This window comes from Streptopelia decaocto, assembly GCF_964273445.1.
Source record: "Streptopelia decaocto genome assembly, chromosome: 15".
NCBI classification, from domain to species: Eukaryota; Metazoa; Chordata; class Aves; order Columbiformes; family Columbidae; genus Streptopelia; species Streptopelia decaocto.
Genome location: NC_138670.1, coordinates 9766346 through 9792219, shown reverse-complemented (window position 1 = coordinate 9792219; position 25874 = coordinate 9766346). Strand labels below are relative to the sequence as shown.

Sequence of the window (25874 nt, the reverse complement as noted above, 5' to 3'; positions counted from 1 at the left end):
CGCGCTGGCTCGCGCGCCCGCTCCCGATTCGCCCGACTCTGTCTCTCCTCAGCCGCCGTAGCCGGGGCCTTCCGCTGCCCGCCCCGCACCCATTTAATGGCCCGCGCGCAGGCGCGGCGGCGGGCGCGCGCGCCGGGGCTCCCCCGCGCGGCGCCTGACTGGGAAAGGCGGGCGGCTGTGGCGGGGTCGCGCTTTCCCCCGTTTGGTGGCGTGTTCCCGGCGTGGGCTAATCCGCCGGATCCATCGTCTCACCTTGCGAGCGCTGCAGTGGGTGAGGAGAGGCTCTGGGCGCCCCGAGGGCCCGCAGGCACTGTCGGCGGGCAGCCCTGCAGGGGAGGCGGTCGCCGGGAGCGGCGGCGGCGGGACGTGGTGCGCGCCATGTGCCGGGCTCGGGGCACCGGGCGGCAGCGGGGACAGGGATGGGGACGGGGACAGCCCCGCCCCGCGGCGGGCAGGGGACGTGCCGCCGCAGACCCGCGGCTGCGGGGAAGGCGCGGGGGGGAAAAAGGGCGGGAAGCGGCGGGGCGCGCGCGGCCCCCTCAGCGCTTCGGGCCGAGCCCGGCACTGGCGGCCATGGCGGGCGGCTTCGGCAGCGCGTTCGGCGGGCTCTCCGCCTTCTACACACGTTTGCACGGAGTAATTTAGAGGCTCGGGGAGATGTCACTGTCAGCGCCCGCCTGCAGCCGAACGCCTCCGTGTTCCCGGCGTGAGCGGCCCGTCCCCGCCGGAGGGTGCGGGCTCTGACAGGACCGGCCCCGCTGCCCGGCCCGCGGCCGCTCGGCACGGCGGTGAGGGACCAGCGGGGGCTGTGACATTCCAGTGCCCCACGCACGCCGCCCTGCCAGGCAGGGTGTATTTTAAAACACCCTCGATCAGTCTTCTGTCAACAATGAAATTTGGCGTTTCCGTGGGGCAGCAGAAGGAAAATCCGTGCAGTGAGAGGAGTAGCTCGTTTGGAAGCACCCGATTAATCTTTTAGTTGTTGCCAATAAGGAGTAGAAATTCTTTTCAATGCCAGTTTAAGGAGTTTGCTTGGTGGGGTCTGCGGGGCTGTTGGGGAGTGAGTCCCCAGCACCCGTGTCCCTGGTTCACAGGGAAACTGCAGAGTCCCTGGTTTCCCAAAGCCTGTTGTTGGCGAGGTCTGTGTGGGGACAAGGAAGGACTTGCATGATCTGGTGAATAAAATGTTTTGTTTTGATTTTTTTTCCCTGATCTCTAATGAGGTTGAATACCAGTATTAAAAGCTGTTTACTTGCAGAATGAAGCAAACATTTCACGTTTTTTTCCTTAAGCCTAAAGTGCTGCATTATCGGTAAGACAGTAGTGTAGCTATTGCAAAGTTTCTCTTAGCGAGTTTGCTTTTCAAATACACAACGAGACAATGGTTGGACTCTTCCAACCAGAACGATTCTGCGTTTCGATGATTCAATAGCACCAGTGACCAGGAGCCGCTTGCCAAGCAGCCGTTACAAGATGCTGCCAGCACTGGCTTTGAGAGGCCCTGAACGGGGGTTTGTTTCGCTGTAGCTTTTGTACGAGTTGCTATTATGAGCTGAAATACTATTTTTTAAGTTCATAAAGGCACATATTTCATAAGGCACTGGTTGCAGTAGCACAGGAACGGCAAAATACTTGTTCTCCTCCATCCGCAGTGCAGTGTGAGCAGCAGCTCGGTGCCATGGCACGCTTAGCCCCATTCCTGCTGCTCGAAGCTGCAGTTTATGTCTGAAGTCAACAAACATTTGTCGTGGCGGTGGTTGTGTCCTCCGGGCAGCCGGGGGGTCCCGTTCAGCGCAGCCGGGACCGGCTCCGACCGGGCAGCGCCGCCGCCTGGCCGCGTTCCTCCCACCGCCTGGGGGCGCTGTGCTGCCGCTGCTGAGGAGAGCGCGTGGGCGGGTGGCGCTCCGGCCCCTCTCGGTGGTAGTGGGCGGGGCTTATCCCGCGGTGAAGGGGGGACAGGGCTGTGAGGCGTTGTTGTCCGGGTCGGTGGTGAGGGAGGGTGTTCGTGTTTCCTGAGGTCTGTGCTTTCCCCTCGGGGTGCTGCCGGCTCGTTTAGGGAGGGCAGGGCCGGGCCCCTGGGCTTCCGCTGTTGCCCGCCGGCTTCGTGTGGGGCCGCCCCGCGCCTCCCGCGGGACGCGGTGCCGCCTCCGCCCGCCGAGCGGCCGGGCCCCGGGGAGGCCTCGCCGCTGTGCCCGCGGGGTCCGCAGCTCCTTCAGCGGGGGGCTCGGGAGGCACAGCGGCCTCCCGCACCTCCGGGCAGGGCCTTAGAGCAGCGGCGTGTGGTTCTTGAGTGTCCATAAGCACAAAAAGTGTCCACGTTATAATTCTTCTCTTCCAAAGGAAAAACTCAGGTAAACTCTGAAGGGTGTGTGGTGTGGGTTGGCCTAATAGACAGGTACAAGAACTCATACTGAAAGCTATTTTGCACACATTCCCTGAAACTCTTCTTTTCAAAAGTGCATACAGTTGCCTTAACTGCACATCTTGACATGAACAGAATTCTTTTGTCTGCCGAAGGAGCCCACCTCTTTCAGAAAACATTCAAATCCTATTTTATAGGGCACCAAGAATTTATCTCACACAAAATACAGGTCTTGCTTTCTTTCATTAGCATTGTTTTAGCTCCTTGCAGCTTGTTGGAACAAGTAAATACTGTAGTTCCTTCTATGAGATTTTTGGGGGGATAGGGGGTGTTGTGTTTTTTTCCCCTAGACCCCAACGATTTGTTAGTACTGTGGGCAGTTATTCAGTTAAACTCCTGGAACTTCTGAGTATGGATGGTTCCAATAAGTTTGTGGAACCAATGTTTTTTTTTTTTCTGGCTGCAGCCTGTTTTTTTCCTAGCTCGGTTCAGGGGATTGTTAGGGTGAGACTTCAGCCTGTCCTCTTCTGTTGCCTGTTACTGAGTTCAACAGTGTGTTTGTTGTTCTGATGTGCAAATTTTCAGGGTGGTGGCAGTATTTGTTTTGGGAAAGAAGCTTCGATATAACTGGTTCAGCAAGTTTTATCTGGTTAGATTTTTTAAAAATCATTGTTGTTTTCAGAAAACTACTGAGACAAAATACTTGCAATTCGTAAAAACATACTTGTTATTTTCTAGATTAGAACTACATGTGAAAGTAAAGTCTATGATGGAAAAATATGCCTAATTTTGCTTTTTAATGGTGAACTAGGGAAAAGTTCCTTGTGAAAGAACTGTATATATAAGTGCATTTCTTGTTGAAATGGGAAATTCTCACTTCAGTTCCCTAGTCCTCAAGAGAGTTTTTCGGCAATAGACAGAATACCTTGGTATGTTTGAGAATAAAAGGCAGAAAACCACATTCAAATCTTCTCTGTAAGGGTACTTGTATGTACACACATGGGAGAAGAAGCACAAATGCATTTTAGTGCTTTTTCATTTCAATTTTACAGGAGAAAGGAATTGTCTGTGATATGATTGTGCTGAAATGTGTCTTCCTGCTTGTCTTGGGGAAACAACTTTAAAATTTCAGATTGTGAAAAATACCTGATAAAGAGGCAATAAATGTGTTCTAACATTTTGTAGCTGCCAACTTCTGTCTGTAATTGTATGTGTTTGTTGCAGTTGAATTTATTGAAACAATGCTACTTCTTTAATGTAGTTTTATACAAAATATTTCTTATTTCCTTTTAAGTTCAATATCTCTGAAGATGCAGGAAGTCCATCAATTACCCTGGTGTCAAACGCACACAACTGGGCAATCCAGCACTCCCCAGTCTGCCAGGCATCACTTGCAGGACCCAGATGGTGGCAGTCTGGATCAAGCTGAGTATGCCTTGCATCAAGGAAGAAGGTTAAAAGAATTCCAAATCAGGTGATAAGTACAAAACATAATTTTCACTGAATGGAGCCGGGGGATCAGACCTAAAGGAGTCTGTTTTCAGTAGTCCAAGTGCAGACTAAGGCAGAAGTTTTATTCACAGGCATGCCAGACAGTTCTGAAAATGTCTTGTGGTAACATGAGGATGAGCATTGGCACAGTCAGATATTTGATTTTCTAATAAAAATCTTCAATTTTCTAATGTAAAGTTTAAAAATGGCTATTTAACAATATGCTTTGATAGGCATCTGCGAGGTGTAATGATTTAGTCTTTCCCTCTTGTGCTGCTTTTGTTTGTTGAAGGAATCTTGGCAAAAGTGGGATGGTAATTAGAGATTAAAAGACTAATAATTGTTGAACAAGTGAGACTGACCTAGCAACTCAGACTTACTGAAAGTGGGAGGTCCTGTTCATGGCTATGTGCTTTAATTAATTGCCTTGTGTTGGCCTTGGTGCTCATTGGGGCCTCCTGTGAGCCAATTAACTCTTAAATCCATTTGAAAAAAAAAAAGAGGAAAAAAGGATAATAATATCACAGTCACAGATTAGTGAGTTGAACTGGTAGTGGGAGAAGTTTGCTGAGAAGCAGAACTGCTGTGGGGGCGGTAGGAAGAAGGCAGATGAGGTTTCAGGCAGGGGTAAACATCAGACTGGCTTTAGTATCTTGGAAACAAGTCTAACTCCCCTGGTTGACTTCAGGGAAACAGCGATGTTATCGCTTCCAAAGCACAGGAGGGCTCCCCAGTTAATCAGCAGCCTGCTCAGTGGTGTCACTGGGTCTAAGTGGGCTGCTTGGAAGGCAATTCAGCTGCCTGGCTTTCCTAATCAAGTGTGTCCCAGTTTGATTTATGCTGGTGAATAGTCCTGTTAAAGGTACTAATTTCAGAGTGTAAATATTTCATGTATACATTGATCTCTATAAAACCAGACCCGTAGTTTTATGATTGAAACCACCATAGAAGTTCCTGTCTTTGCTGCTGCCTGGATATTAGCAGAGGAAGAGTATGAAGACAACTAACCTTTCCTCATATTCCAGATTTCTAGAACGGAAATTCTTCTGTTTGTGGGCAAAAAAGACATTTGGACAAGTTCTGCCTTCCAAAGCCAGGTAGATAAAGCTCCAGAAACCAAGGGAGAGATTTTGTGGTTGTGGGGGTTGGTGTTGTTTGGTTGGTGTTGTTTGGTTGTTGTGTTTTTGTTTTGTTTTAATATGGTCTAGTGTTATATCATTGGTTTAAGAGACTACTGGCTGCCAAGAAGATATTTGAATGTCTTTTGAGATAATTTGAAGGTTTCTTTGAATACCCTCCTTGCGCCCGCTTTTTGTTTGGTTTTAATAATAATTGTTAAACTTTACTAACTAAATTCACAGGAATTGTGGTGATCTTGATGAAGTTGAACTGTACAGGCATATAAATGATGGGGGGTATGATTGTGATACCTGCTTTAAATTTAACGATTTTGCAAAATTATAACTAGAGATCTTGAAATTCTGTTAATTTTACTTTTTGCACTATTGTTCTTAAAGTATATCTGTATTTGCTTTGTATCTGTTAAAATACCCAGGACAGAAAATTCATTTCTGTTGTTAGTGTTCTGTCTGCTACTTAAAATCAATACTATGATCCTCTTTTCTTGTTGTGCTTTAATTTGCATGTTCATTCTTGTTTTACCACACCCTTGGAAATTGAACCAGTTCCCAGTGGAAAGTTGTGCATTTGTTAGAATCAGAGTAAGATCAGACCCTGCATCAAATATATTCTGCCTGTATCTGCTTTAGCTGGCCAAGGAAAGTTGTCCTGTGAACCTTGCTGTCCTTGCTATCCCATATTCTGAATTTGTACTACTTTGGCTGTGTGTAAACTTTTTTGTTTTTCCTTTTCTTTTCTGCTTGAGTGCTTGGAATGACTTAGCAGCTTGGCTTGGGGTAGGTAGCTACAAATTGCAACTTGTGAGAAGATTCATGTGTGTTTTCACCTCTAGGTATCGCGGGCTTAATCCTGTTGTTATTACAGAGATGGCCAATTTCATTAAGCTGGTGGGATAGTTGTGATCAAAGGTTGGGAGTCTGGGTTTGTGTGCCTTTTGCTTGTTAGCTCGTCTGTTTTCATGGGTACGTCTGTGTTCCTTCTCTCTGTCACAAATTCAAAACATTTCTCATCTCTTTGTAAGTATTTATACTCCAGTGGATGAGACTTTCCAGTTCTTAGGCAACTGCCTGGGTCACCTTGATCACATGGAGAAATGTTTGAGAGAATATTTTAAAATAAAAAGATGAATTGCTTGAAATAGTAGATCATGATAATTACTTTTAGGTGGTAAAAATCCTAATTCCTTCATGCAGACCCTCCTATATTTGAATTTTCAGTTGTTCACAATTGAGTTGAGAGGTAGCATCACTTCTTACCTGGCTGGGTGTGTGTTAATTAAATCTGGGTATAAAACCAGAGATTGTTCTACTGAGGTTAAAGAACTTGAAGGTCATACATGACTTGTGAAGCCATTTTGTGGATGGCGTAGCATCCATTGGAAGGAGAAGGTACATGAGCTGATGAACATCTTTGTTTTTAGCATAGGTGATGAGCAGCTTGCTGGAGGAGCTCTTAGCCTATATAAGTGTTCTTTGGGAAGATTTTGTATTTGAGATAACTCAAGATCAGCATACTGTTTCTAAGAACACAATGGAAATATCAAAGCATTATAAAATCTGAAGTAGCTTTTGTATTTATTTCTATACATAAAAATATTTTGTGTTAAAATAGCAAAGTTAGCAAGGAAGATACAGGTATCACGATTTATCAATTGTGCTGGTTGTTTGATTAAAACACAGAACTGAGTATAAAAGGTGTGAGTTGTTCGTAGGTCTAAAGTCAACTGGCACTCTGATATTTGGCGAGTCAGTTAACAACATCTGTTTTTCCTTCCTTGACTTTTTGTGAAGTATTTACAGTCAGTAAGCTGATTGCTTCTTGTCATTCTTCACAGAGTCTTGAAATAAAGTGTCACAGTAGAGCAGTGTTTTTTAAATGTAATTAGATGTTGTTAGGCTAATCGGACGAGACTGGAAAAGAGGTAGCATAATCTTCATTAAAACAGATTTGTGGTCATCCTGGAAACCTGTTTGAAGTTTCCCATGTCCAAATCTTTCAACTGTTTAGATGCTTTTATGACCAGAAGACTATTCAAAAAGCTTTTGGAGCGTGGAAGGAGTGGTGGAGTGTTTGCAGAGAAAGGAAGCTCACCCTCAGAGCAGCCAGCCATCACAGGTTTGTGAAGTGACTTCCTGTTGTTGTGTGTATGTAGCAGTATGAGACATTTTCCTTAGGTTCTGAAGGAGTTATTAATACCAGTAAGCTACATCAACAGTACCTCTAGCCCAAAAGTAATGTCTTCATTGCTTATTTTCATATTTTCTTCATCTTCTTTTGTTGTTGTTGCTGTTGTCTTAGGATGAAATCAAATCTTCCTATCCAACATATTTTTAGAGTGCAACTGAACGGGAAAGAATCCTCCTTCTAGGCATTGGTCACTTTTTCACTGAATGGTGCTTTTTTTCAATTTCAGGCGTTTACTCCATAGTTTGATATTCAAGGCTTGGAGAGCCTATGTGTGCCAGCAGCAGGGAAAGAGGAACAAATATTATGTTGCAGAGGCTCATGGTAAGTGAAGTGGTGGTAAATACCTTTATTTGGGGACATATCGAGATGGGAGTTTCCAAGGGAAATATTTACGCAGAATCTCTGTCCCTTGCACATGTTTGCGCACAGGCCTCCCCCACCCTGTGGAAGTGTAAAGCTTTTAGGTACAGATGGTTGCCTGTCTGAAGCTGGCAGGGGGTCTGTTTGATGCACTGCTGTGTGGCTATATAGTTATTTAGGGATGCCCGTGAATAAGCTTAAAGGCCTCTCCATCTGCTCTGGATTACATTTGTTTTTTGGGGACTGGTTTGGTTTGTTTTTTGGGGGGTGTTTATAGTTTGTGATATTTTTCTTTTTTACTTTATGAAAATATGTGTTGAAATAGATATTTTTTGATAGAATGTGTTATTAGAATTCTCTATCAGCTGTGGCTACAGAAATGAGATAATAATTCCCTGTGGTATTAACTGCACATATTTTATCTGTATTCACTATTCCTTCTAGCTTGTGTCTTGCAATTGAAAAGAAGCCCAAGCTTTTGAAGTGCCACTTGTCTTATTGTGTAGATTCTTTGTTTTGGAATGAATTTGTGCTGCTGCTGAAGTTGCCTATATTGGTTGCAACTCCTTTGGTTTCAGGGAATATCTGTTTCCCTGAAAGGGGGGATGACCCGCTTTTGAAGATGATACTTTGGTTTTGTTCTGTGCTGATTTGTAAAATAAGTTAATTGGTCTCTGCGTATGAATGTAGCCTCAGTATATTATATAGTCCAGCATCATTGGAAACAAACTGATAGGCTATCTAGATTTCCTTTCTTACTGAGAGAGGCCAGGTCACTTAGAGAAGGAGCTGTGTGTTACTTAGTTAAAAAGAGAGAAAACTGACCTATTTTAAGGTAGGTTAATACTTTATTCAGCAGATCACAAGGAAATCTTAAAAAAAAGTGTAGATTTGTTTTTTGTTTTAGTGTGTGAAGTGAAGTGGCATAAAATCAATGATTTTTTTTTAAATAACTTTGCTTCAGTAGTGTCAGTTCTGACAGGCCAGACTACTGTGAGGAGAAAGTGCAGTGCACTGCATGTAGTGGTAAACTGGAATTTGTGACACCTCTTCTGTTTTTAGCTGCGTGACCAGCCTGCTAAATAAACTTGACTTGTTTCTGCTTGTAATAGAGAATAACTCTTGAAAAGCTACTGATGAACCCAATGAACTTTTTAAAAAAAAAACAAAAAAAAACCCCTGTAATTCTTGCCTGATAAGGTTGCTTTGCTGAACATTATTATACAGTTACATGCCCTGTAAGCACTGAAGACAAAGCAATGCCATTGTCTGATAATTCACGCTGCTCTGAACGAGTGGCATGTTGCTGTCAGCGTTTCAGCAGTTCCTGTCACCGTGGCACCCTCAGCCCCGGCAGTGGCTCTGGCTGTGACTCTGGTGGCTGTTGTTTCAGGGTTTCCCACGAGGTGTCACTGCGAGTTGAGGGGACTGGAGGTCAGCGACAAGTGGTGTTGCAGAGTTGTTGAAAAATGCCAGATTCTTGCATGAACTTAGGATGCTGTCATTTTTTTATTGTGCACAGCGAAGAAGCAAACATTGCTTAGGACCTGGCAGTGCTGGCTGGCTTATGTTGACGTTCAAAGGACAAAACGGGGGATGCAGTCTGTGGCACTGGCAGTCAGAGAAAGAAGCTGTTTGCGGTAAGAAGGGAGTGGAAACAGGCAGAGAGACACTGACCATAAGTCCATGAGTTTTTCCTGTGTTTTGTTACCTTTTCCTGAAATGACTTTGTTCCATATTTGGTTTTGTTTGTTTGTTTTGGTGTGTGTCTGAATTCTCCTGGTAGCCCATGGACTTTATTTAAAAGATTGCTATTTGTATCTTTTTCTAGTGAGAGGAAGGTGATTTCTTGCATCAAATTGTGAAAAACCATGTTTGACCATGTCTGTAACATTGTTTCGGCAGCATATCATGGGCAGTGTGGAGAAAGCGGCACTACCAGAACTGCACTGGACCTAGAATGAATGTTTTGGCTCTACAGCACTGGGCCCAGAGCCTGCAATTTCGAGTAAGTCCCAGAAGCTCCAGCTGATACCATTTCTAATGTTTAAGTTGCACGCAGGTGTGACTAATATGCTGCAGATTAATGAAAAATAGGCCCTGCACTCATTTGCTTTGTAGGATGCATGGCATGAAGGGCAGTTACATCCAGCTCTCTAGAAGCTGAACTCCACCAAGATCTAATCCACTATCCCATTAGGAGGCAAGATAGCACCAGTCAGCTGTCTGACAGCACCTTGCCTCTTTGCAAGACAACATTTCTTATGTCCTGGTGAATTTCTGTGAGCACATTTAACTCCATTTTGGGGAAAGAAAATACAACCCAGCATTTCGTATTTTTGAGAGGCTGTCAGCTCCTTCAGTAAATTGTTCATCTTAGCTGAAGTGAAAGCAGTGTGGTTTCCTTTCTTTCACCGGAACTGTGGCTTTTTGTCCATTTATTTAGCAACAGGTGATGGTATTTAATTTGGCCTTTGCTGTAAAATGGAAACACTGCCTGTTTGAGAACAGATTTTACTAAAGAGAAAAACTTGTGGCTTGGAAAATCTTACAATATCTCAAGATGTGATTCTCTTTTATATGAAAATACTCTGGAAGAAAGCCTGTTGCCAGAAAGTATTATTTTGGCCTCATTGCTCATAGCTTTCATATTTAGATCTTACATGGATTTTCCTATTGCCTGTGTGTTCCTCCTCTTTGTTGTGCTTCCCTAATCTTGTCCATTCTTTTTCCCCTTACTGTCCTCACTCAATTGTTCTGTCAGGCTTGGCTGCAGTGGCGAGAGCTGTATTTACACAGACAGAACGACAAGCAGAAGGAGACTAGAGCAGTAACTCATCATCGGCACCGGCTGCTGAAGAGATGCATGGATGCATGGCTGGGACACTTAAACCTACACAGAGCAAAGAAACATCGGAATGGTGAGTTAGGACAGAACAGGGCTCAGCCCCTCTGTGTAGGGCACAGTGCTTTCTATTCTAGGAGATGCTGCAGTGCTCTGCTTGCTCAGCAGATGGTGAGGTGCAACCTGGACTGTATGCTGTCACAGGCCTGCCTAGCTAAGGCTATATACTGGACTGTCAGGAAGATCACCTGCTTTCCATGTGTCTTAAAAGAAAATGCTTTACAATTCCCTTGAAGAAAACTTGTACATTGCATAATATTTTCTGAGATATCTGTGAGAAGGGTGTATTCAGAACTATTATCAATCTGTGTGTGGATTTTCTCGATAATCAGAAAATCACATCTTACGCAGGATGGTAAAGATGATTACACCAGTTCTTTTGTTTCTTCCCTCGAAGTCACAGGAATGAGTTCAGACATTTATGTGAATTACCTGTTGATCGGTGGTTGTGGAAAAGAATCCAGCTTGGATATCTGGGAACTAGTAATAAGAGGATGCTGAAATGTAAGCAAGCTTGTGTATGTTGAACAAGTGTTGCAGTGTTGTAACTTCCCCTTCTTTAGTCTGTACGGTGTGTTACTGCTCTAAAACTGCCTTTGTGATCAATAGGAAGAAAATAGTCTGCAGCTGAGTGTTACTGTGGATTCTCACCACCATTTTTCAGTGCTAGCTTGTTACTTTGGAACCAATGGCTTAAATGTCGTGGCTTCATCTGATATGAATGAGTGCAGGATGGAACAAGCCCTGAGTAATTTGTGTGTTTGTTTTCTAGAGCTGGCCCGGGAGCATCACCGAAGAAGGATAGTCTGGCAGTGTTTCTCTGAGTGGCGGCTGTCATGGGAGTGCAGGAGAAAACTGCACGCTCACCGAAAGGACGTTGAAAAACGAGCAGCAAGGGTTGCCTTACAGAGAGCCTTTGCACACTGGAAGCACTGTATCCAGTCTGCATTTAGTCCCTGGCAGGGGCCAATTAAAAGCATTCCTGTGGCAAAAAGGTCTGGTTTAATAAACAGGAATGTTGTGCAGTGGGTGACAACAAACATGTTATCATTAAAAAGATGTATGTAAGGCCATACTAACAATACAGCAATTGCAGTTACAATATGTCAGCCTGTTGACAGATAAGAGCCTGCAGGAGATAATTTACTTAACAGTGAATCAATAATTCTGTACTTAACAGTAAATTAAAAAATGTATTGTAGTAAGCCAACAAAATCTAAAAACTTGGCTGTAGTCCAAACTTGCACAGCTAACAGTGCAGGAAATTCAAGTATTGAAGCAGGTTTAGATGGAGATCTAGTGCCCCTCTGTGGGAGAAGGTTGTGTGTGTGTCAGGGTGGATGTCTCTGTGTAACAGATACTTTAACTCAATGACAGATGTGGTACTGTGTGTGGAAGAGACTCGCCAGGGTGAGCTGGCTGAAAAACACTACAAGCATCATCTGTTGGTAAGAGCACTGTTGTGTGTCGGGGGAAGAGGCTGCGGAGAGAATTCGAGCAGTTTGACTGGCAGTGAGCCTTTCATGCTCACAGTGGTGGGTGGGTGTGAAGTGAGGGATGCACCATTTTGTGATGTGGTGAGTTTGAATCGGGCATCAAGTTTCTAAATTCCAGCTACTCTGGAATCTGCCGGTTGAATCCAAATGGGGAAAATGTGCTGCTCTCCAGAATAGTTATTCTTCCAATTGGGAAACTGGTGAAGTAGTTAATCTTGATGGCATTAGGCTACTGTGGTCCCTGGCCATTTCACGATGAGATCGCATTTTTCCCTTGATTTTTCCCTAATTTATTTTTTTAATTCTCACCTCTATTTCAAATGTTGCTATCTGCTTACACTGTTTTGCTACAAGAGTTATTTTTTCTCTCTGTAGTAATGCATACATGCTTCTTTTCACATGAGTCCAGAGGCAGCTAATTGCATATGCAGGCCAGTTGGGTGGTGGTGGTGGTTGGGTTTTGTTTGTTTGTTTTAAATCCTTGAGGACTGTCTGAAAGCTGGACACAAGCAAGCCCCCAACTTTTTCAGAACTGAATGATTTTCAAGTGTGGATCAGTACCGATCATCAAAAGAATGGCAATTGGCCTGTTTGGATCATAGATTGAAACCATCAGTGACTCTAAGGCCATTTTAGGGCAGGATGCTGTCATAATACTGTCTGTAAGGAGCAGCCGGTTCTAAACTTATCAGTGCTTTCTGGTTTGCGTTACCTGAAAGTTGTGTATATTTGTTGTTGTTACAGAAACTTGGGTTGAAGGGTCTTTGGCAAAATGTCATGAATGCTCATCTTCAGCAAATGAGAAAGAATCTGTCATACCGTCAGCATCAAGTTACAGTGAGTTTCACTGTTTTTTGGTTGGTTTGTTTGTTTGTTTTAAGTTCTTGTGTTAGTTAGTCTCTAGCTGTCCTATTGGCTTCCACTTTCACCTACAAAATATTTTTTTATTAAATTCTTGCCTTTGTTCCTAAATACTACTAGCCACAGAAAATCTCCCATGCAAGTCAACTGTCAGTCTTAGATACATTATTTTAATATTCTGTTTTCCTATGTTTATGGTGACTTTTACCAGAGAAAAATCATAGCAGGTTATAAAACAAGTTTGCAGTGTGCTGCCGTGCTTCATATGCCAATGGTTGCCTCCTGTATGCAGTTTTAGTAAGACATCTCATAATTTATTTCTTTGCATTCTTCTCTCGCGATATCCATGTTTTTTCACATCTTTGTTTTGTTTCAGGTGCTGCAGAAGTTCTGGAACCGTTGGAAGTCACGTTTGGAAGAGAAGGAGGAAGAGCAGCAGCAGGCCTTAACATCAGTGGCTCATGCCCGCTACAGGTATGCAGAGAAATATTACTATAAATTTGTACCAATGGGGGATTTGTGGGCCTTTGGTTCTCATTTAAAATCTGGTAATACCTTGGGGAGCGTGACCATCCTGATGCCAATTGCTGTTACGCTTTCTATGAAAAGTGGTCAATTTACATCTTCTGTTTCTGCGTGAAATGTGTAAGGGAGATTGATTAAGCCTAACTCTGAGACTTGTTTAGATTTAATAGCTGGATGTTTTACTGGTAAGAGCAGCAGGTTGCAGCATGAGCATGGACAAAGCTCAAACCGCTTGCTGCTGCTTTACTTTGGGGAGGAGTGGGGGGAGTTGACTCTTGTGCATCCCTGGGGAGGATGCAGACTAGCAAGTACATATTATCTTCATCAAAAGAGGAAGAAGCTTCGATGAAGGCAACTAACCTGACCTTGTTCATAAGAGGCAGCTTTGGTGGAATCCCTTCAGTGGTGTGATCAGACCATGCCTCTCTTTGTTATTTGTTGTTATAACTTTTTTTCAAGTCTTATTACAATGTTTGATTTGTGTTGTGGTTTGGATTTTTTAAAATCAAATAGTAGGATTTTCAAAATATTTCCAAGGGAGGAGGGAGTGGACTATATTTACATTGGAGAAGAAATAAAAGGTTATTATATAATTTTTTCTTTGTCTGTGTTTATAAATAGAATCAGTTGGTCAGAAGTCAGAACAATCTTTTGAATGATCTGAATAAAAGCAGGGAGTTCCATTAACTTCAGAAATTTCATAAATCTTGTTTCATGTATTCTGGGTAAGATTTCAGGGGACAAATTGTCTGGTTTTTAACCCAGAGAATAATGAGGATGTACAGCTGCCTGATTTCCAAAGAAGGCTTGCATGATTTGAAACAATCAAGTAACTAAACTCTAGATGGATTGGTCTTTTGATGTTCATAAAATCAATCTCTTCTCTGAAGGAACTCTCTCCTGTGCTGACATTCTCCCTTTTTGCTTGCAGGAGGGTGTTGATGAAACAGGTATTTGACACGTGGCTGCTGAAGGCCTGCAAGCAGCAGGAATACCGAATGGGAGAGAAGAGGGTAAATGTAAATCTTGTACCTGGCCTTGCTTAGGACGGAGGGGAGGATTTCATAGTCACTGTCTGTGAAAACATCAGTGAGCATTAGATGGACTCAGGTGGTGTAAATTCCCTTTTCCCTAGTGGGACGATCAAGGTGGGGAAACAGATTACAATACTTACAAATCACCTTTTTAAAGTTAAGCTGTTCATGAAAAGGTTATTATTAGATGATAACTATTATTATAGGATAACTATTCACACAGCTCACTGACTTATTCCTTCACCAAATAAATATGTACATGCTCTTTCCCTCACGGTTTCATAGTTACCTGGTTGAGACAATGTTAATAAAGAGCCAAACCCAGCCTATTTAAGAAGTACAGGGTTGTACTGACAAACTAGCTGCTTCTAGGTGGGTGACCAGAAAATCCTCTGCGGGGGTCCTTAATTTCCTAAGATGCATATATAATCCTGTAGTCTTTATATACAGCAACCACTGCTGCCTTTTATGTGGTACAAGTCACACAGCTTGATGGTAGCGTGTGCAGGTGGCCTTGTGCAGATACGGCTGAGTCCTGGTGTTCTGAGATTATCAGTTCTTGCAACTGGTTTCTGGAGCTTATTGATTCTTGGGAGTCTTTCACATGCTACTTATCAGCTTGTGTTTTTCCTCTCTCTGGCCTGCTGTTTCCTGGTAACAGTTTCTCCATCCACATGCATGTAGGTACCTGTAGAACATGTTCACATAAACTCGCAGCAAAGGGGCTTTGACATGTGTCTGTTGCTGTTCAGTGTGAGAAGGGGAAACTGAACACTGGACAGTTCTGTGCATGTCATCTTTAAGGAGTTGTCTTCTGTTGTTTGTAACTGGCCTGTGTCATGAATTCATCGCCACATTCTTTTCACTATAGGCTGTACTTCATTTTGAAAGGCAACTATTGCATTGTTCCTGGTGCTTGTGGCGTAGAAAAACAGCTGTGCGTTTGGAGGAGCAAGAGAGCTTGGTTCGTGCAAGAGATCACTACAGTAACCTGCTGCTGCTAAAGGCTTTTTGTCTGTGGAAGAAAAATACTCAGGAGAGAGAAACAGAGTAAGAAGGTTTTTTTAAGTGAGAATTATTTGGATTGACCCCGTGGTGGCCTATTCTTGACAAAGCAGCATTTAGTTCACAGTGATTCTGACTCCTTATTTGTGTTTTGGAATCTACTGGTTTGTCTTTCATTAAATGACATAGTGAAAATAGCAAGTGTGGACTCCTGCCTGTGCTAGAGGGGTTCATTAACATGGATTGCATTGCAGGAGAAATAATTACATTATTTTTCTTATAGGAGGCTCAAGGAGATGCAAGCTTCAAGATTTCACTATTCAAAGTGTCTGCAGCAGTCTTGGAACAAGTGGAGGGAGGTGAGAGATTAACAGACGAAGAAGAGCTTGAATCCTTTTTCTTGTGTTCTGATTGCTTGTACCCATATGGCTAGAAATTAAATTGTTTATTTTAAACACTAGTCATTCCTAAGCTCTCTTCCCTTTCCAGGTGGATAAAACCAGTTCAATGCAGGTGGAACAGAATTTGTGTAGGGAGGAGAGATATTTGAGTTCTCATTTACTTGTCCAGGCATAGTGAGAATGGGACTATAGTTTAGGAGATTTATTTGGGAATGTAACCAGAATTAGTGTGATGAAGTTGTCCCTAGGCAGTACTGTGTTTATCCTTCTCAAACTTTACTGCAGTTAGAAGTTTGCAGCAAGGCCATGGTGTATGGTCTGTAGTTGTGTACAGGTCACAGCAGGTCCTATCAAATGACATTTCACTTTCATGCTGGGCCTTTTTCTTGCCATGACACGGTGTCCCAAATGTGCCTTGCAGCGTATTTCGAGAATCTGTGAGAAATTTTAGAGTTGACACTAGTCCATTGGTCTGGAACTGTTGACTTGAGTGAACTGCATCGCAGGATTCCTAAAAAGAGTGGGGAAAAAAAAAGCCTCAACTGGGCCTTTTGGAGGAATAGCAGAGTGCAGCACCAGTTTGAGTGAGAACCTATCATAGCAATATAAAAGATTGATGTTTCCCCAGAGACTGCAAATGGTCTTTTGCTCTGCTCTCTGCTGTTGCCTGTTTCTCCTCCAGCATGTGTACATATAATTCTTTTTCCTCTTCTTTTTTCCTCCCTCCTTATAGTATGTGAATCATCAACGTGAGAAATGGAGGAAGTTGGTGCAAGCAGATGTGCACTACCAGCAAACATTACTGGGCAAGACCTTGGCAGCGTGGAAGGTAGGAGATAATGTCCGCTTCTCTCTGAGACTTGTCAGTATGTGCTGAAGTGTTTTAGAGAGAACGGGAGAGCTGCCACGCTGTTTCACTCCAGGCGCTTACACACCAAGTGTGTGAGGTAGAACAGAGGCTGTTGTAGATAGGGTTGTATAAGCTCTGGCAGTGCTTTTGGAGCGAAAGAACCAATGTAGTCTTGTGGCTTTGACGGGCATTAACTAGTGCGTAATGACTGTTCAACTTGAAAAACAGCATTTGATTTCAGTGGCTGTAACCTCTTTTTTCTTACACTGTACTGCTGCTACTAAGAGTTTCCAGATGTCTCCTTGACATTTGAGGGAAATTTTACCTTTCACTGCTTTTCTTGCAGAGTTACCAACATAACGTACAGTGCATTCTATACCAAGTAGCTGAAAAGGAGCAACAGCACACTAGGCTGCTGCTGCGGTAAGCCTGTGTTCCTTGTGCAGCCTGAGAGACAGGTGACTGCACTGCAGTCAAATTACTCATTTTCTTTCACTGCCACCTATGTAAATTTGTGAGTGTTCAATGCTGGGAACTGACTTTGCTGTGCATTGCCATTTCTGTGCAGGTCATCTAGCTACAGAGTCAGCCTTGTCCTGGATTGCTGTCTGGTTTGCTTTAACATTTTAAATCTGTGTTTAGTTCTATGAGAGACCCCAGACAGCAAACTGTATCATTCCCTGCAGTGCGTGGATTCTGACTGCCATGAAATTAAAGCAGCCTGAGGGAGATGTAAAGGATATTTTGCTTTATAGTGAGGAGAGCAATTAAAAGATAATATTACTTTGTGTTGGATGTAGTTGCTCTAGTTTCAACTACCTCCTTCGTTTCTATGCTATACAACTTGAGTCACTTACAGAGCCTCACTGACTCAGCCAAAGAGACAAGATTTAAGGGGGTGTTCTGTTTTTGTACCGCCCTCTCTTCAGCAGAGTTCTGAAGGTGCAGAGGTTGATTTGTAAGACTGAGTTTACAAAGGCAGCAGATTTTGGTTCCCCAGTGAGTGGGAAGGTACCGAGTGGAACAAGTGAGAATCATCCTTAATGTTTTTTTGTTTGCTTTTAAATTTTAAATATATTTTACTTTCAGACGGGTTCTGTGTATGTGGAGAGAAAATGCCCTTGCTCTTAGGTGTGAAGCCAAGGCAACTACTTGTGCAGAGGAGCACTACAGGAGAGCAATCCTGTCAAAGGTGGGGTCTGTACAGCAGATACCAAGGTCTAAGTACCAATGCGAGTTCAGGGAGGGGTCAGGTAATGCAATTCAAAGGACCAAAAACTTTGCCTAAGAGTCACTACTAAGAAGGGTCTAAAAAGTGGGAGTGCCGTCTTTTTACATGCGTCTTTGAAACTGTCTCTGAGTGAGCTCATGGTTTTTCCTCTTCCTTTCTTTCTCTCCGTTTCCTAGGAGGAAGGGAAAAACAGTAGTGTGATAGAGCATAGTAGTATTACCTGGCGGGTGAGGGGGGGTGGGCGGACAGAGGGACGGAAAGGACAAATGCCTTGAAAAATACCTGGGGAGCCCTCTGAAATACTGCTGTATTTAATTTGTAGGAAATTTGCACTCTCTTGCTGAGCCTTATATAAAAACTGAGAGGGAAGTGGTCATGGTGATGGGAGTGTGGAGTGCATCACTTCCCTTCCAAAGAACGCTGCAGTGTCAGCCTGTGTCCTCTATCTGGTTTGCATTATCTCTTCAGGTGTTGCTGCAATGGAGATGCGCTGCCTCGCTACAGGGGTATTACCGTCAGCAGAAGATGACAGCTGTGATGGAGGCCAGGAAACACCTGGAGACAGGTGAGCTGCTGGAGACAGGAAGCTCTCAAAAGATATAGTTATCTGTGTATGATCCTTAGAAAGACATGGCTTAGTAGGGCAGTCATTTGTGTCATCTGTACAGGTGAAGTGACTGGATGGTCTGTTAAGCTTACAAAGGATGTCCCTATAGAATGGGAAATGACAGAAAGGCCCTCAAAATCTGCAGGCATTTTCATGGTACCAGCCACATTCTTGACATGGGGACTCTGAAGTACAAAGAGGGCAAATCACCTCCTAAAGATTATAAAGAGTGTCGATGGCAGCAGGGAGGACTTGCAGGTCATGGCTCGTTGTCTGTTACCTGAAATGTTTCACAATCCTTCATCCTAGTGCTGAGTATTGTTACTGTTAAGTATTGCTAAAACAGTCTGGAAGAGCAGCTCATCACTTTGTCTGAGATTAATACTTCTTTTTGGTACATTAATTAATTTATCTTCTCCTAACAGTGCATTTACAGACCCTGTTTCTTCACTGGAAGAAATTAACTTGGGAGTGTCTGGTGCTGAGGGCTCAGCAGCACAGGGCAGTGCAGCACCACCAGCAACACCTGCTCCAGAAGTACCTGGTGAAATGGAAGAAGTATCATCAGTGGTACCTTGGGAAAATGGTGAGAAGGATCAGCAGCCTCCCCAGCTGGTGACATAGGGTGGGAAGCTGTGAGTGTGGAGGAACAGACCCTGTCCCCCGATGAAAGGAACGGTGGTCTTGGCTGAGGAGGAGCAGGACACTGTGGGGGAAGGAACATGCCCGTGTCTTGCCTGAAGAAGCTTTTATAGAACTAACAGATTTCACAAGAGATAACAAGCTGGGCTTGCCATGTGTGGGATCATTTAATGAAATCCTTGTAGGGCTTGTAGATATCTGCAAATGGGGTTACACCACAGGGCACTTAGATATTGCCTTAACAGAACAAAGGGAAGGTGATGAAGGCTGTTTGGTACCCGCTGTGGTATCACTGGCTCAGAGAAGCTGGGGTTTGTCTGCAAGTGACTCACTGTTTTTGTTGCCTTACAGCTACTGCGGAGAAAAGGAGAGCAGCTAATGACTCACAGACTTTGCTCTGCTTCCTTCTCTTGCTGGAAGGCACGGGTAAGGAGTTGTCCCCTGGCAGGTATCTAGCTCCTGGCTGATCCTTATCCCTTCTTCTCCTTCGTATTCCATTTACACCTGAGTACCACAGAAATTTATTTAAACATCTTCTGGATTTCTGGTTCCACTAGCACAAGAGACACCTTGCCAGATAGTGTGTGAACTGAGCAGGTTATTGTGCTGTGGCTCCACCAGCACTTCCTCTTTGGTTGATGCTCTGGCTGGCGTTTCTGGGGTGGGACGTGTAAACTCCTAACCTGGTTGCTCTGCAATTTTTTCCCTGATAGCTGTTGCAGCAGCGATGGGAACAGCGGAAGACAGTGCAAGCATTGTGGCACTGGTCCCTGTCATTGCAGAGGAAGGTAAGGGTGTGCGGGGGTTGGGGCAGACAAGTGAATTTGCAGATATGCAGATCATTGCAGATTTGATTGCAATCAGCAGAATGCACACTGAATACCTGTTTCCTTTAATCTTTTGGGTGCTAGATGTTATTTTAGGATACTGGAAAACTGTCCCTAAATCCTCTTATCTGATTAAAAAATTTGCACATGTTTTTTCCCATCCAGCCTCAGCTGACTTAAATCCCTGTCCCTTTGTCCTTGTGGTAGTGTCCTGCTGTTGCTATAGCTCTGCTTATTCCTATCCAGTGGAAGGGAAAGTGTTCCTGTCTGCAGGGGGAGTCCCTGGCCCAGAACCTGTCTTTGTAACCCGCGCATCTGTCTGTTGTTCATGTTGTAGGTATTTGATGCTTGGTTTAGATTTGCCAAGGGACAACAGCAGAAGAAAGATCACACTGAAAAAGCCGCAGGAGTTGACCACACTGCTTCTCTGAGAGAAGGTGTAACCCCTGTCTGGAAAGCCACCAGTGACACAAAACAGGTGGGGGAACAGCTGCAAGCCCAGCACCAGCTGCAGGTGAAAGAGCTAAGTGATTGCTCAGATACATCCAGGACTGATCTGCTCTGACCTACTCTGTGTGTGGTTGTGGGTGGATGTATCTTGGAGCCCTACATCTCAGCTCCTGTTTGGATCTGACATTTTTGCCTGTGGTTCAAAGCAAAGCACCCTGTCCTTTCATTCAGTTGAGACTAGAGCCCTTCAGATTTGTGTTGCTAACTGGGATTCTTCCTTAATTAAACTATTTCAAAACTGTCCAGTTCCTGCCACAGGCAATGTTGCTGGATGAAACCTTTGCATGTGGCTAGAGTCTGATCTCTAAATTCTGTGCTAGAATGAAGAATTAGAGACTGTGTCTAATCCTATCTTACTTTTAGCACCACTTACACCTTAAAATGTGGGCTTGTGTCACTTCTGCCTTTGAGTACTAGCCCAGACCTGTGTGTGGAGGGGAAGATAGGGATGCCTGCATTGATTGCTCTCTTCCTGCTCCCGGGCAGCTTTCCCAGGTTTTCAAGACACTAATTGTTCCATTTGCTAATGTGCAGCCTGTCTTACTGCAGAAGTACCTAGTTAATTCTCTTTACCCAAATGTTACCACAGTGGACCTGCTGATTTAGCTTAGAGAGCTGGTGTGGCTGTGAGGTCATCAGAAATCTCAGTTCCTTTCTGCGGTGTTCTTCTCCCTGGGTGGTGTGGTGTTGCTTCTCTAGTTCTATCCCTGTATTGGCAGGCAACCTACCACCTTCAGCAGTCAGTGTATCGTTGTGCCATGCTGTGGAAACAGAAGGCTCTCTCCAAGAAATTAAATATGCCTTGTTCTTTTCTGCCTCCTCTGAAGAAGCAAGTGACATGTAAAATGCCTGATGTTAGGCCTGAGACAAGAGGACATTCAGCAGACGAAGAGCCATGGCTTTCAAAATGCAGTTATCTGCCATTTCACCTTGCTGATGGGGACTCAGTTCTCAGTGATCTGTGAGTGTAAAGTTCTGGTCCCTCCTGTGTTTCTCTGGCATGTATGTAGTTTGGCATGCATGTAGTCTATCTGTCCGTGTCTCTCATGTTTGTATTTCCAAGTTTTCACACTGATGACTGCTAGTTCCATGCAGTTTCTGTAACTCTTCCTCTGATGTTGCATCATGTGGCTGGTGTTGCAGAGTTATACAAGAGCTGCTACACAATGCATACATCAGCCCACATATAGTAAAGGAATTTGTGACTTTATATTAATACTTGCATGTCAGCAATGGGTAGAATTGGCTCAGCTATATACTTTCCCACTATGGATTTCTCAATATACAACTACAAATTCATGAAAAGTTGGTCATTTGTCATAACAACAGTTACACACCAAAACATTTGAAAGATGCATGTGATGTGACTTTTACCAGCATGAGAGCTTATCTTGCTCAAGTGACCTAGAGCTGTCACTGAAGCTCTTATTTTTTTCACTGGAGTCACGTATAGGGTCTGATGAAATAATAAACCTCAAGAATCCTGGCTGTGTAGAAACTGAACTTTCATCTCCCCCTGGGGTTCCCTGGGGGAATTTATTCCTTAATAAATTCTTTCTGATCATGGGGCAATTGCAAGGAAGAATCTTCCATGGAGATTCTCAGTCCAGGACAGGAGTCTTACAGGGAAATAAGACTAGAGTTTCACATTTCTTTAAGCTAGGATGTGCTGCCAAAAGAAGTAGTTCTATCTTGTTCAGTTCTGTCCCTTTCACTACTCCTCATGTTGGCACAATCATTCATATGGTGAACCAGGTTGTGACATAAATAACGGTCAAAATTTAACCTTTAAACATTATTATTGCATGTAAGGGAAATGTTGCAGAGCAGGGATGAATGGAGGAATAGGACTGGTTCTTTAGCTGCAATCCCAGCTTGTGCCAATTTAAAATAATCATGAACCTTGGGGCATTATTGGTTCTGTTTGTTCTTTTCAGAAATGCTATTCGACGAGCAAGGTTACCACCACGGAGGCCTGACTTCCTTCTGGAATCTCTGGAAAGCAAGGAACTGCTGATATCTCATTTTACTAGGTAGAAAATCTATATTTAAAAGTAGAGAAAAAGAGGGTGATTGACCGTGCACCTTAGGCTATGCTTATTCCCTCAAATCCCCTTACCTTCGTAATACAGAACAGTCAGTAATTTTGGGACTGTGCATTGCTCTATACTATCAAAAGGCTATGTTGATCTTAAAAACTTTAGATTTCATACAGGAAGGAGACAAAAATAACAGAACTTTCAAGTTAATTAAATAGCAACCAAGGCCTTTGTTTCGTTAGTGAGATATTTTGAGGGAAAGATAAGGCACATCACTTATTTCCAAAATTAGTAGGCTTAGCTAATAAGTTTCCTTTTCTGTCAGTCTTGCCACATAAACTCGGAAGTTTGAGTTATGCAGGATGTTTTTTGGCTCACAGATTATATTTACTCCACAACAGGTTTGTATCTGTATTTAACTAATCTACTGGGCAATCATTAACTATTCTGATAATGCAGAGCCAGAACTAAATATTTGTCTTTGTCTTGCTGAATCAACTTTGCTGCTCTAAAAGGAGCTACTTTATATTTTTACTTGCCCCAAATCATAAAATTGTTCAACTAAGCGGTGGTTTCACTGTCTTCAGTGGTCTGTACTTGTTTTAGTTATGATATAATTTCTTAGTCCTGAAAGTGAGTGAGCTGAAACTGCTCTTGCTATAGAAGCTGAACTTGCTTTTAAGCAGATGTTTAGACTGAACTTGTGTTAAACTGTTCTATAATTAGCTTTAGAGAAGGGAAATATCTTTCCGTTTCCTGTCAAAACCTATCTGAGACTTCTGCTTCTGCTCCACTCCTTCTCTTGTCCCCAAACCAAAATAAGGCTGGATTTTGTTAATGGGTTGAATTCTTAGCTCTGAAGAGAATTCAGCCTGGATCAATGTGGGGGATTTGGAGTAGGGCAGGTACAAGTAATGAAAACCTTGCTTTGCTGTCTTTTTTTTTAAACCATTGTGGTGTTTTTCTCTATTTCTATTTTTTAATTGGGGTTTCCCCTACATAGTAAAAAAGCTAAGTGGAAAGTTATATGCAAGGGAATAACAACATTTGCCCCTTTTTTTGCTCTGACTACAAAGGACAAGAGATGTACAGAGATGTTCTCTGTCTTCCTTTACAGATCAGAGGTGCCCTTTCAGCAAACATCTGTGAACAAATGTTCTGCGCAGACAGGGAACTTAATGCCAATGCCTCAAAGAGAAGAAAGCACCTGTAAATGTCTGCCTCAAACAGGAAATGCCACCCGTCCCTATCCATCTCTCATAAGTGCTGCTCTCCCGTCTGTACCACCACGCAACGTGCACCGTGCTGTTCAGAGGCCAGAGCTACGGTCTCCTTTATCCTTCATGCCCCAAACGGAAGTTGGAGTGGAAATGGTGAGTGTATCGCTGAAGGAAAAACCCGTGTGTTCACTGAGCTACTGTCAATGTTCATGCTGCTTATTGCAGGTTTTTCCTGTGGCTCCTCTAGCCTGCCTGTCTGGTGATTGAGCCATTCATTTCTTGTTCTAGCTGTCAGCTTAAAAGCCAACCAGACTAACTGGCTGTGACCGCCCAAGAACTGTTTACCACCAGTTTGAAGCAACATTTCACAGGCTGACCAACCCACGTGTGTGGTGTACTGTAATTCATGCCTTTTTCCTGGTCTTGCATCCTTCCTAGCAGGATGTTTTTCCTAGCAATTGACTGGAGAGTGCTGCTCCTTCGAGAGTTCAGAGCAGTTACAGTTTGTAAACGAGATTACAGGGATTTAAGAGTAACTCAGTTTAGTAGCAGTGGCTGAGTCTCAAAAATGGAAATTCACTTAACCAGCAAGTAGGTGCTTGCATTTTAAACTCCTCTATTCCACACAAAATGTGAGGCGTTAATTTTGCTGAAATATCTCCATGCTAGAAATAAGAGCCCATTTCTTGAGCTCTGCTTTGTCTGTGGTATTTTATGAGAGGGGCTCTGCAACTACAGGGGATGTCTGAGTAGGGCTTAGTAGGTTGGGTGCATCCTACTTGCTGGGCTTACTCAAGAAAACCCTTTGAGGAAAAAAACAGTATCATTCTGACCTTGTAGAGAGGAGCTCAGCGTGTGAGCAGTCACAAAGGAGCCCATTCCCAAGACCCTCAACAGGACTTTGTGGAGAAGAAGTTGCAACCAAACTTGCATCCACATTTTCCATCACCTGAAGACTCATTGAGAAAATGGAGTCACCAAACTGCAGGTGGGTCCTCAGATCTAAACTGTAGCAGTTGCACATCCTCTCCCAATACATGCATGACTACAAGTCAACTCCACAAAACGTAAGGGAGACAAGGCGCTCTTGTACACCTGCATCAGGAGGTGCGGAATGTCAGTCATTCCGTGGACTCTGCTGAGTCAGGGGGTAAAGAACACCCTGTTGTAGGGATTTCAGGATGGGAACTGCTAGGGCTCAGCTGCTTTTAGCGAGAAGGTGCTCAAGTGCTGGGGCATTTGTGTACGGCAGCTGAAGGTACAGCAGAACTCGCCCAATAAGGTTCTTTCAGTCTTCTCCATACTCATGCTATGGTTGTAAAGGGGATGGGTGGTGTCTGAGCACCTCGCAAGATGGTTTTTCATGACATAAGGGCATGAAGTTTGCGTTCCATGGGACCAGACTTACTATTTACTCCTAGAGTGGATGTAAAGCACTAAATCATGAATAGACTAAAATAACATTTGTAGTACTAAACCACTCACTAGAGCACTTCTTATCTTTTTTGTATGTTTAAACTGGGAGCTTTTAATGCTGTTGGCACTCCTGCCCTCTCACTGTGCCTGATCTTTTGAGTGAATAGGTACATGTCACAGGGTGACAGGATGGGTGAAGAGGACTCAGGAGGGTTCTGTGTGTCCTGTCTACTAACCTGACTTTCCTTGATAAGTAGAAACAGCATCAGTTTGCTCTACTTCCATTGCTTATGACTTTATGTTCCATTCAGCTGAAGGGGAAGAAAGGGACCACAGTTCCAGAGAAGAAATGATATTAGAGAGAAGGCTGGAAGTTGAACTCCGACACATCCAACAGCAGATGCAGTACTACTTCAGCAGGAAGCAAGAACTCAAGTATGTTGCAAAGCCCCTTTAGCCAGACTTTCTTCATGCTGTCAACTCAGTACTGTTTTGTTTTTTTTTTTTCAATGTATCTACTTTGAAAATAACCAATCTGTCCACAGCAGAACTGTGAATGAAATAGAAAAGTTCTAGAGATGTTGATTTTTCTCCTTTTAAGAGTTTACTCCAGGTGGGAGAGAGTACATGAGCAACTTCTTTTGTAGTCAGCTAGTGGTTTAATTATACCTTTGGCAGCAATTGTAGAAAAGAATGACAAAGGTATCATTGGGTGTAATCTGAAGGCAGTACAAATGAACTTGGCAAAGCAGCTGAAATTTAGCT

At 43.6% G+C, this 25874-nt stretch overlaps 1 protein-coding gene across 3 annotated transcripts in view; it reads left to right on the top strand.

Annotated features, from left to right (window-relative positions):
- Positions 1 to 1982: 1982 nt before the first annotated feature.
- SFI1 (SFI1 centrin binding protein) overlaps positions 1983 to 25874 on the top strand; it is a 28383-nt gene continuing 4491 nt past the window's right edge. For all 3 annotated transcript variants that reach the window (XM_082066388.1, XM_082066389.1, XM_082066387.1), the window contains exons 1-28: positions 1983 to 2351; positions 3657 to 3836; positions 4879 to 4950; positions 7001 to 7108; positions 7407 to 7501; positions 9063 to 9180; positions 9446 to 9548; positions 10305 to 10461; positions 11218 to 11379; positions 11823 to 11893; positions 12686 to 12778; positions 13179 to 13276; positions 14259 to 14340; positions 15233 to 15411; positions 15650 to 15725; positions 16501 to 16596; positions 16964 to 17040; positions 17707 to 17809; positions 18317 to 18413; positions 18881 to 19041; positions 19449 to 19523; positions 19811 to 19885; positions 20262 to 20402; positions 21154 to 21395; positions 22372 to 22467; positions 23591 to 23846; positions 24534 to 24681; positions 25421 to 25544. In XM_082066388.1, coding sequence (XP_081922514.1) covers positions 3673 to 3836; positions 4879 to 4950; positions 7001 to 7108; positions 7407 to 7501; positions 9063 to 9180; positions 9446 to 9548; positions 10305 to 10461; positions 11218 to 11379; positions 11823 to 11893; positions 12686 to 12778; positions 13179 to 13276; positions 14259 to 14340; positions 15233 to 15411; positions 15650 to 15725; positions 16501 to 16596; positions 16964 to 17040; positions 17707 to 17809; positions 18317 to 18413; positions 18881 to 19041; positions 19449 to 19523; positions 19811 to 19885; positions 20262 to 20402; positions 21154 to 21395; positions 22372 to 22467; positions 23591 to 23846; positions 24534 to 24681; positions 25421 to 25544 — 3269 coding nt within the window. In that variant the 5' untranslated portion in view covers positions 1983 to 2351; positions 3657 to 3672. The remainder of the gene's footprint in view (positions 2352 to 3656; positions 3837 to 4878; positions 4951 to 7000; positions 7109 to 7406; positions 7502 to 9062; positions 9181 to 9445; positions 9549 to 10304; positions 10462 to 11217; positions 11380 to 11822; positions 11894 to 12685; positions 12779 to 13178; positions 13277 to 14258; positions 14341 to 15232; positions 15412 to 15649; positions 15726 to 16500; positions 16597 to 16963; positions 17041 to 17706; positions 17810 to 18316; positions 18414 to 18880; positions 19042 to 19448; positions 19524 to 19810; positions 19886 to 20261; positions 20403 to 21153; positions 21396 to 22371; positions 22468 to 23590; positions 23847 to 24533; positions 24682 to 25420; positions 25545 to 25874) is intronic.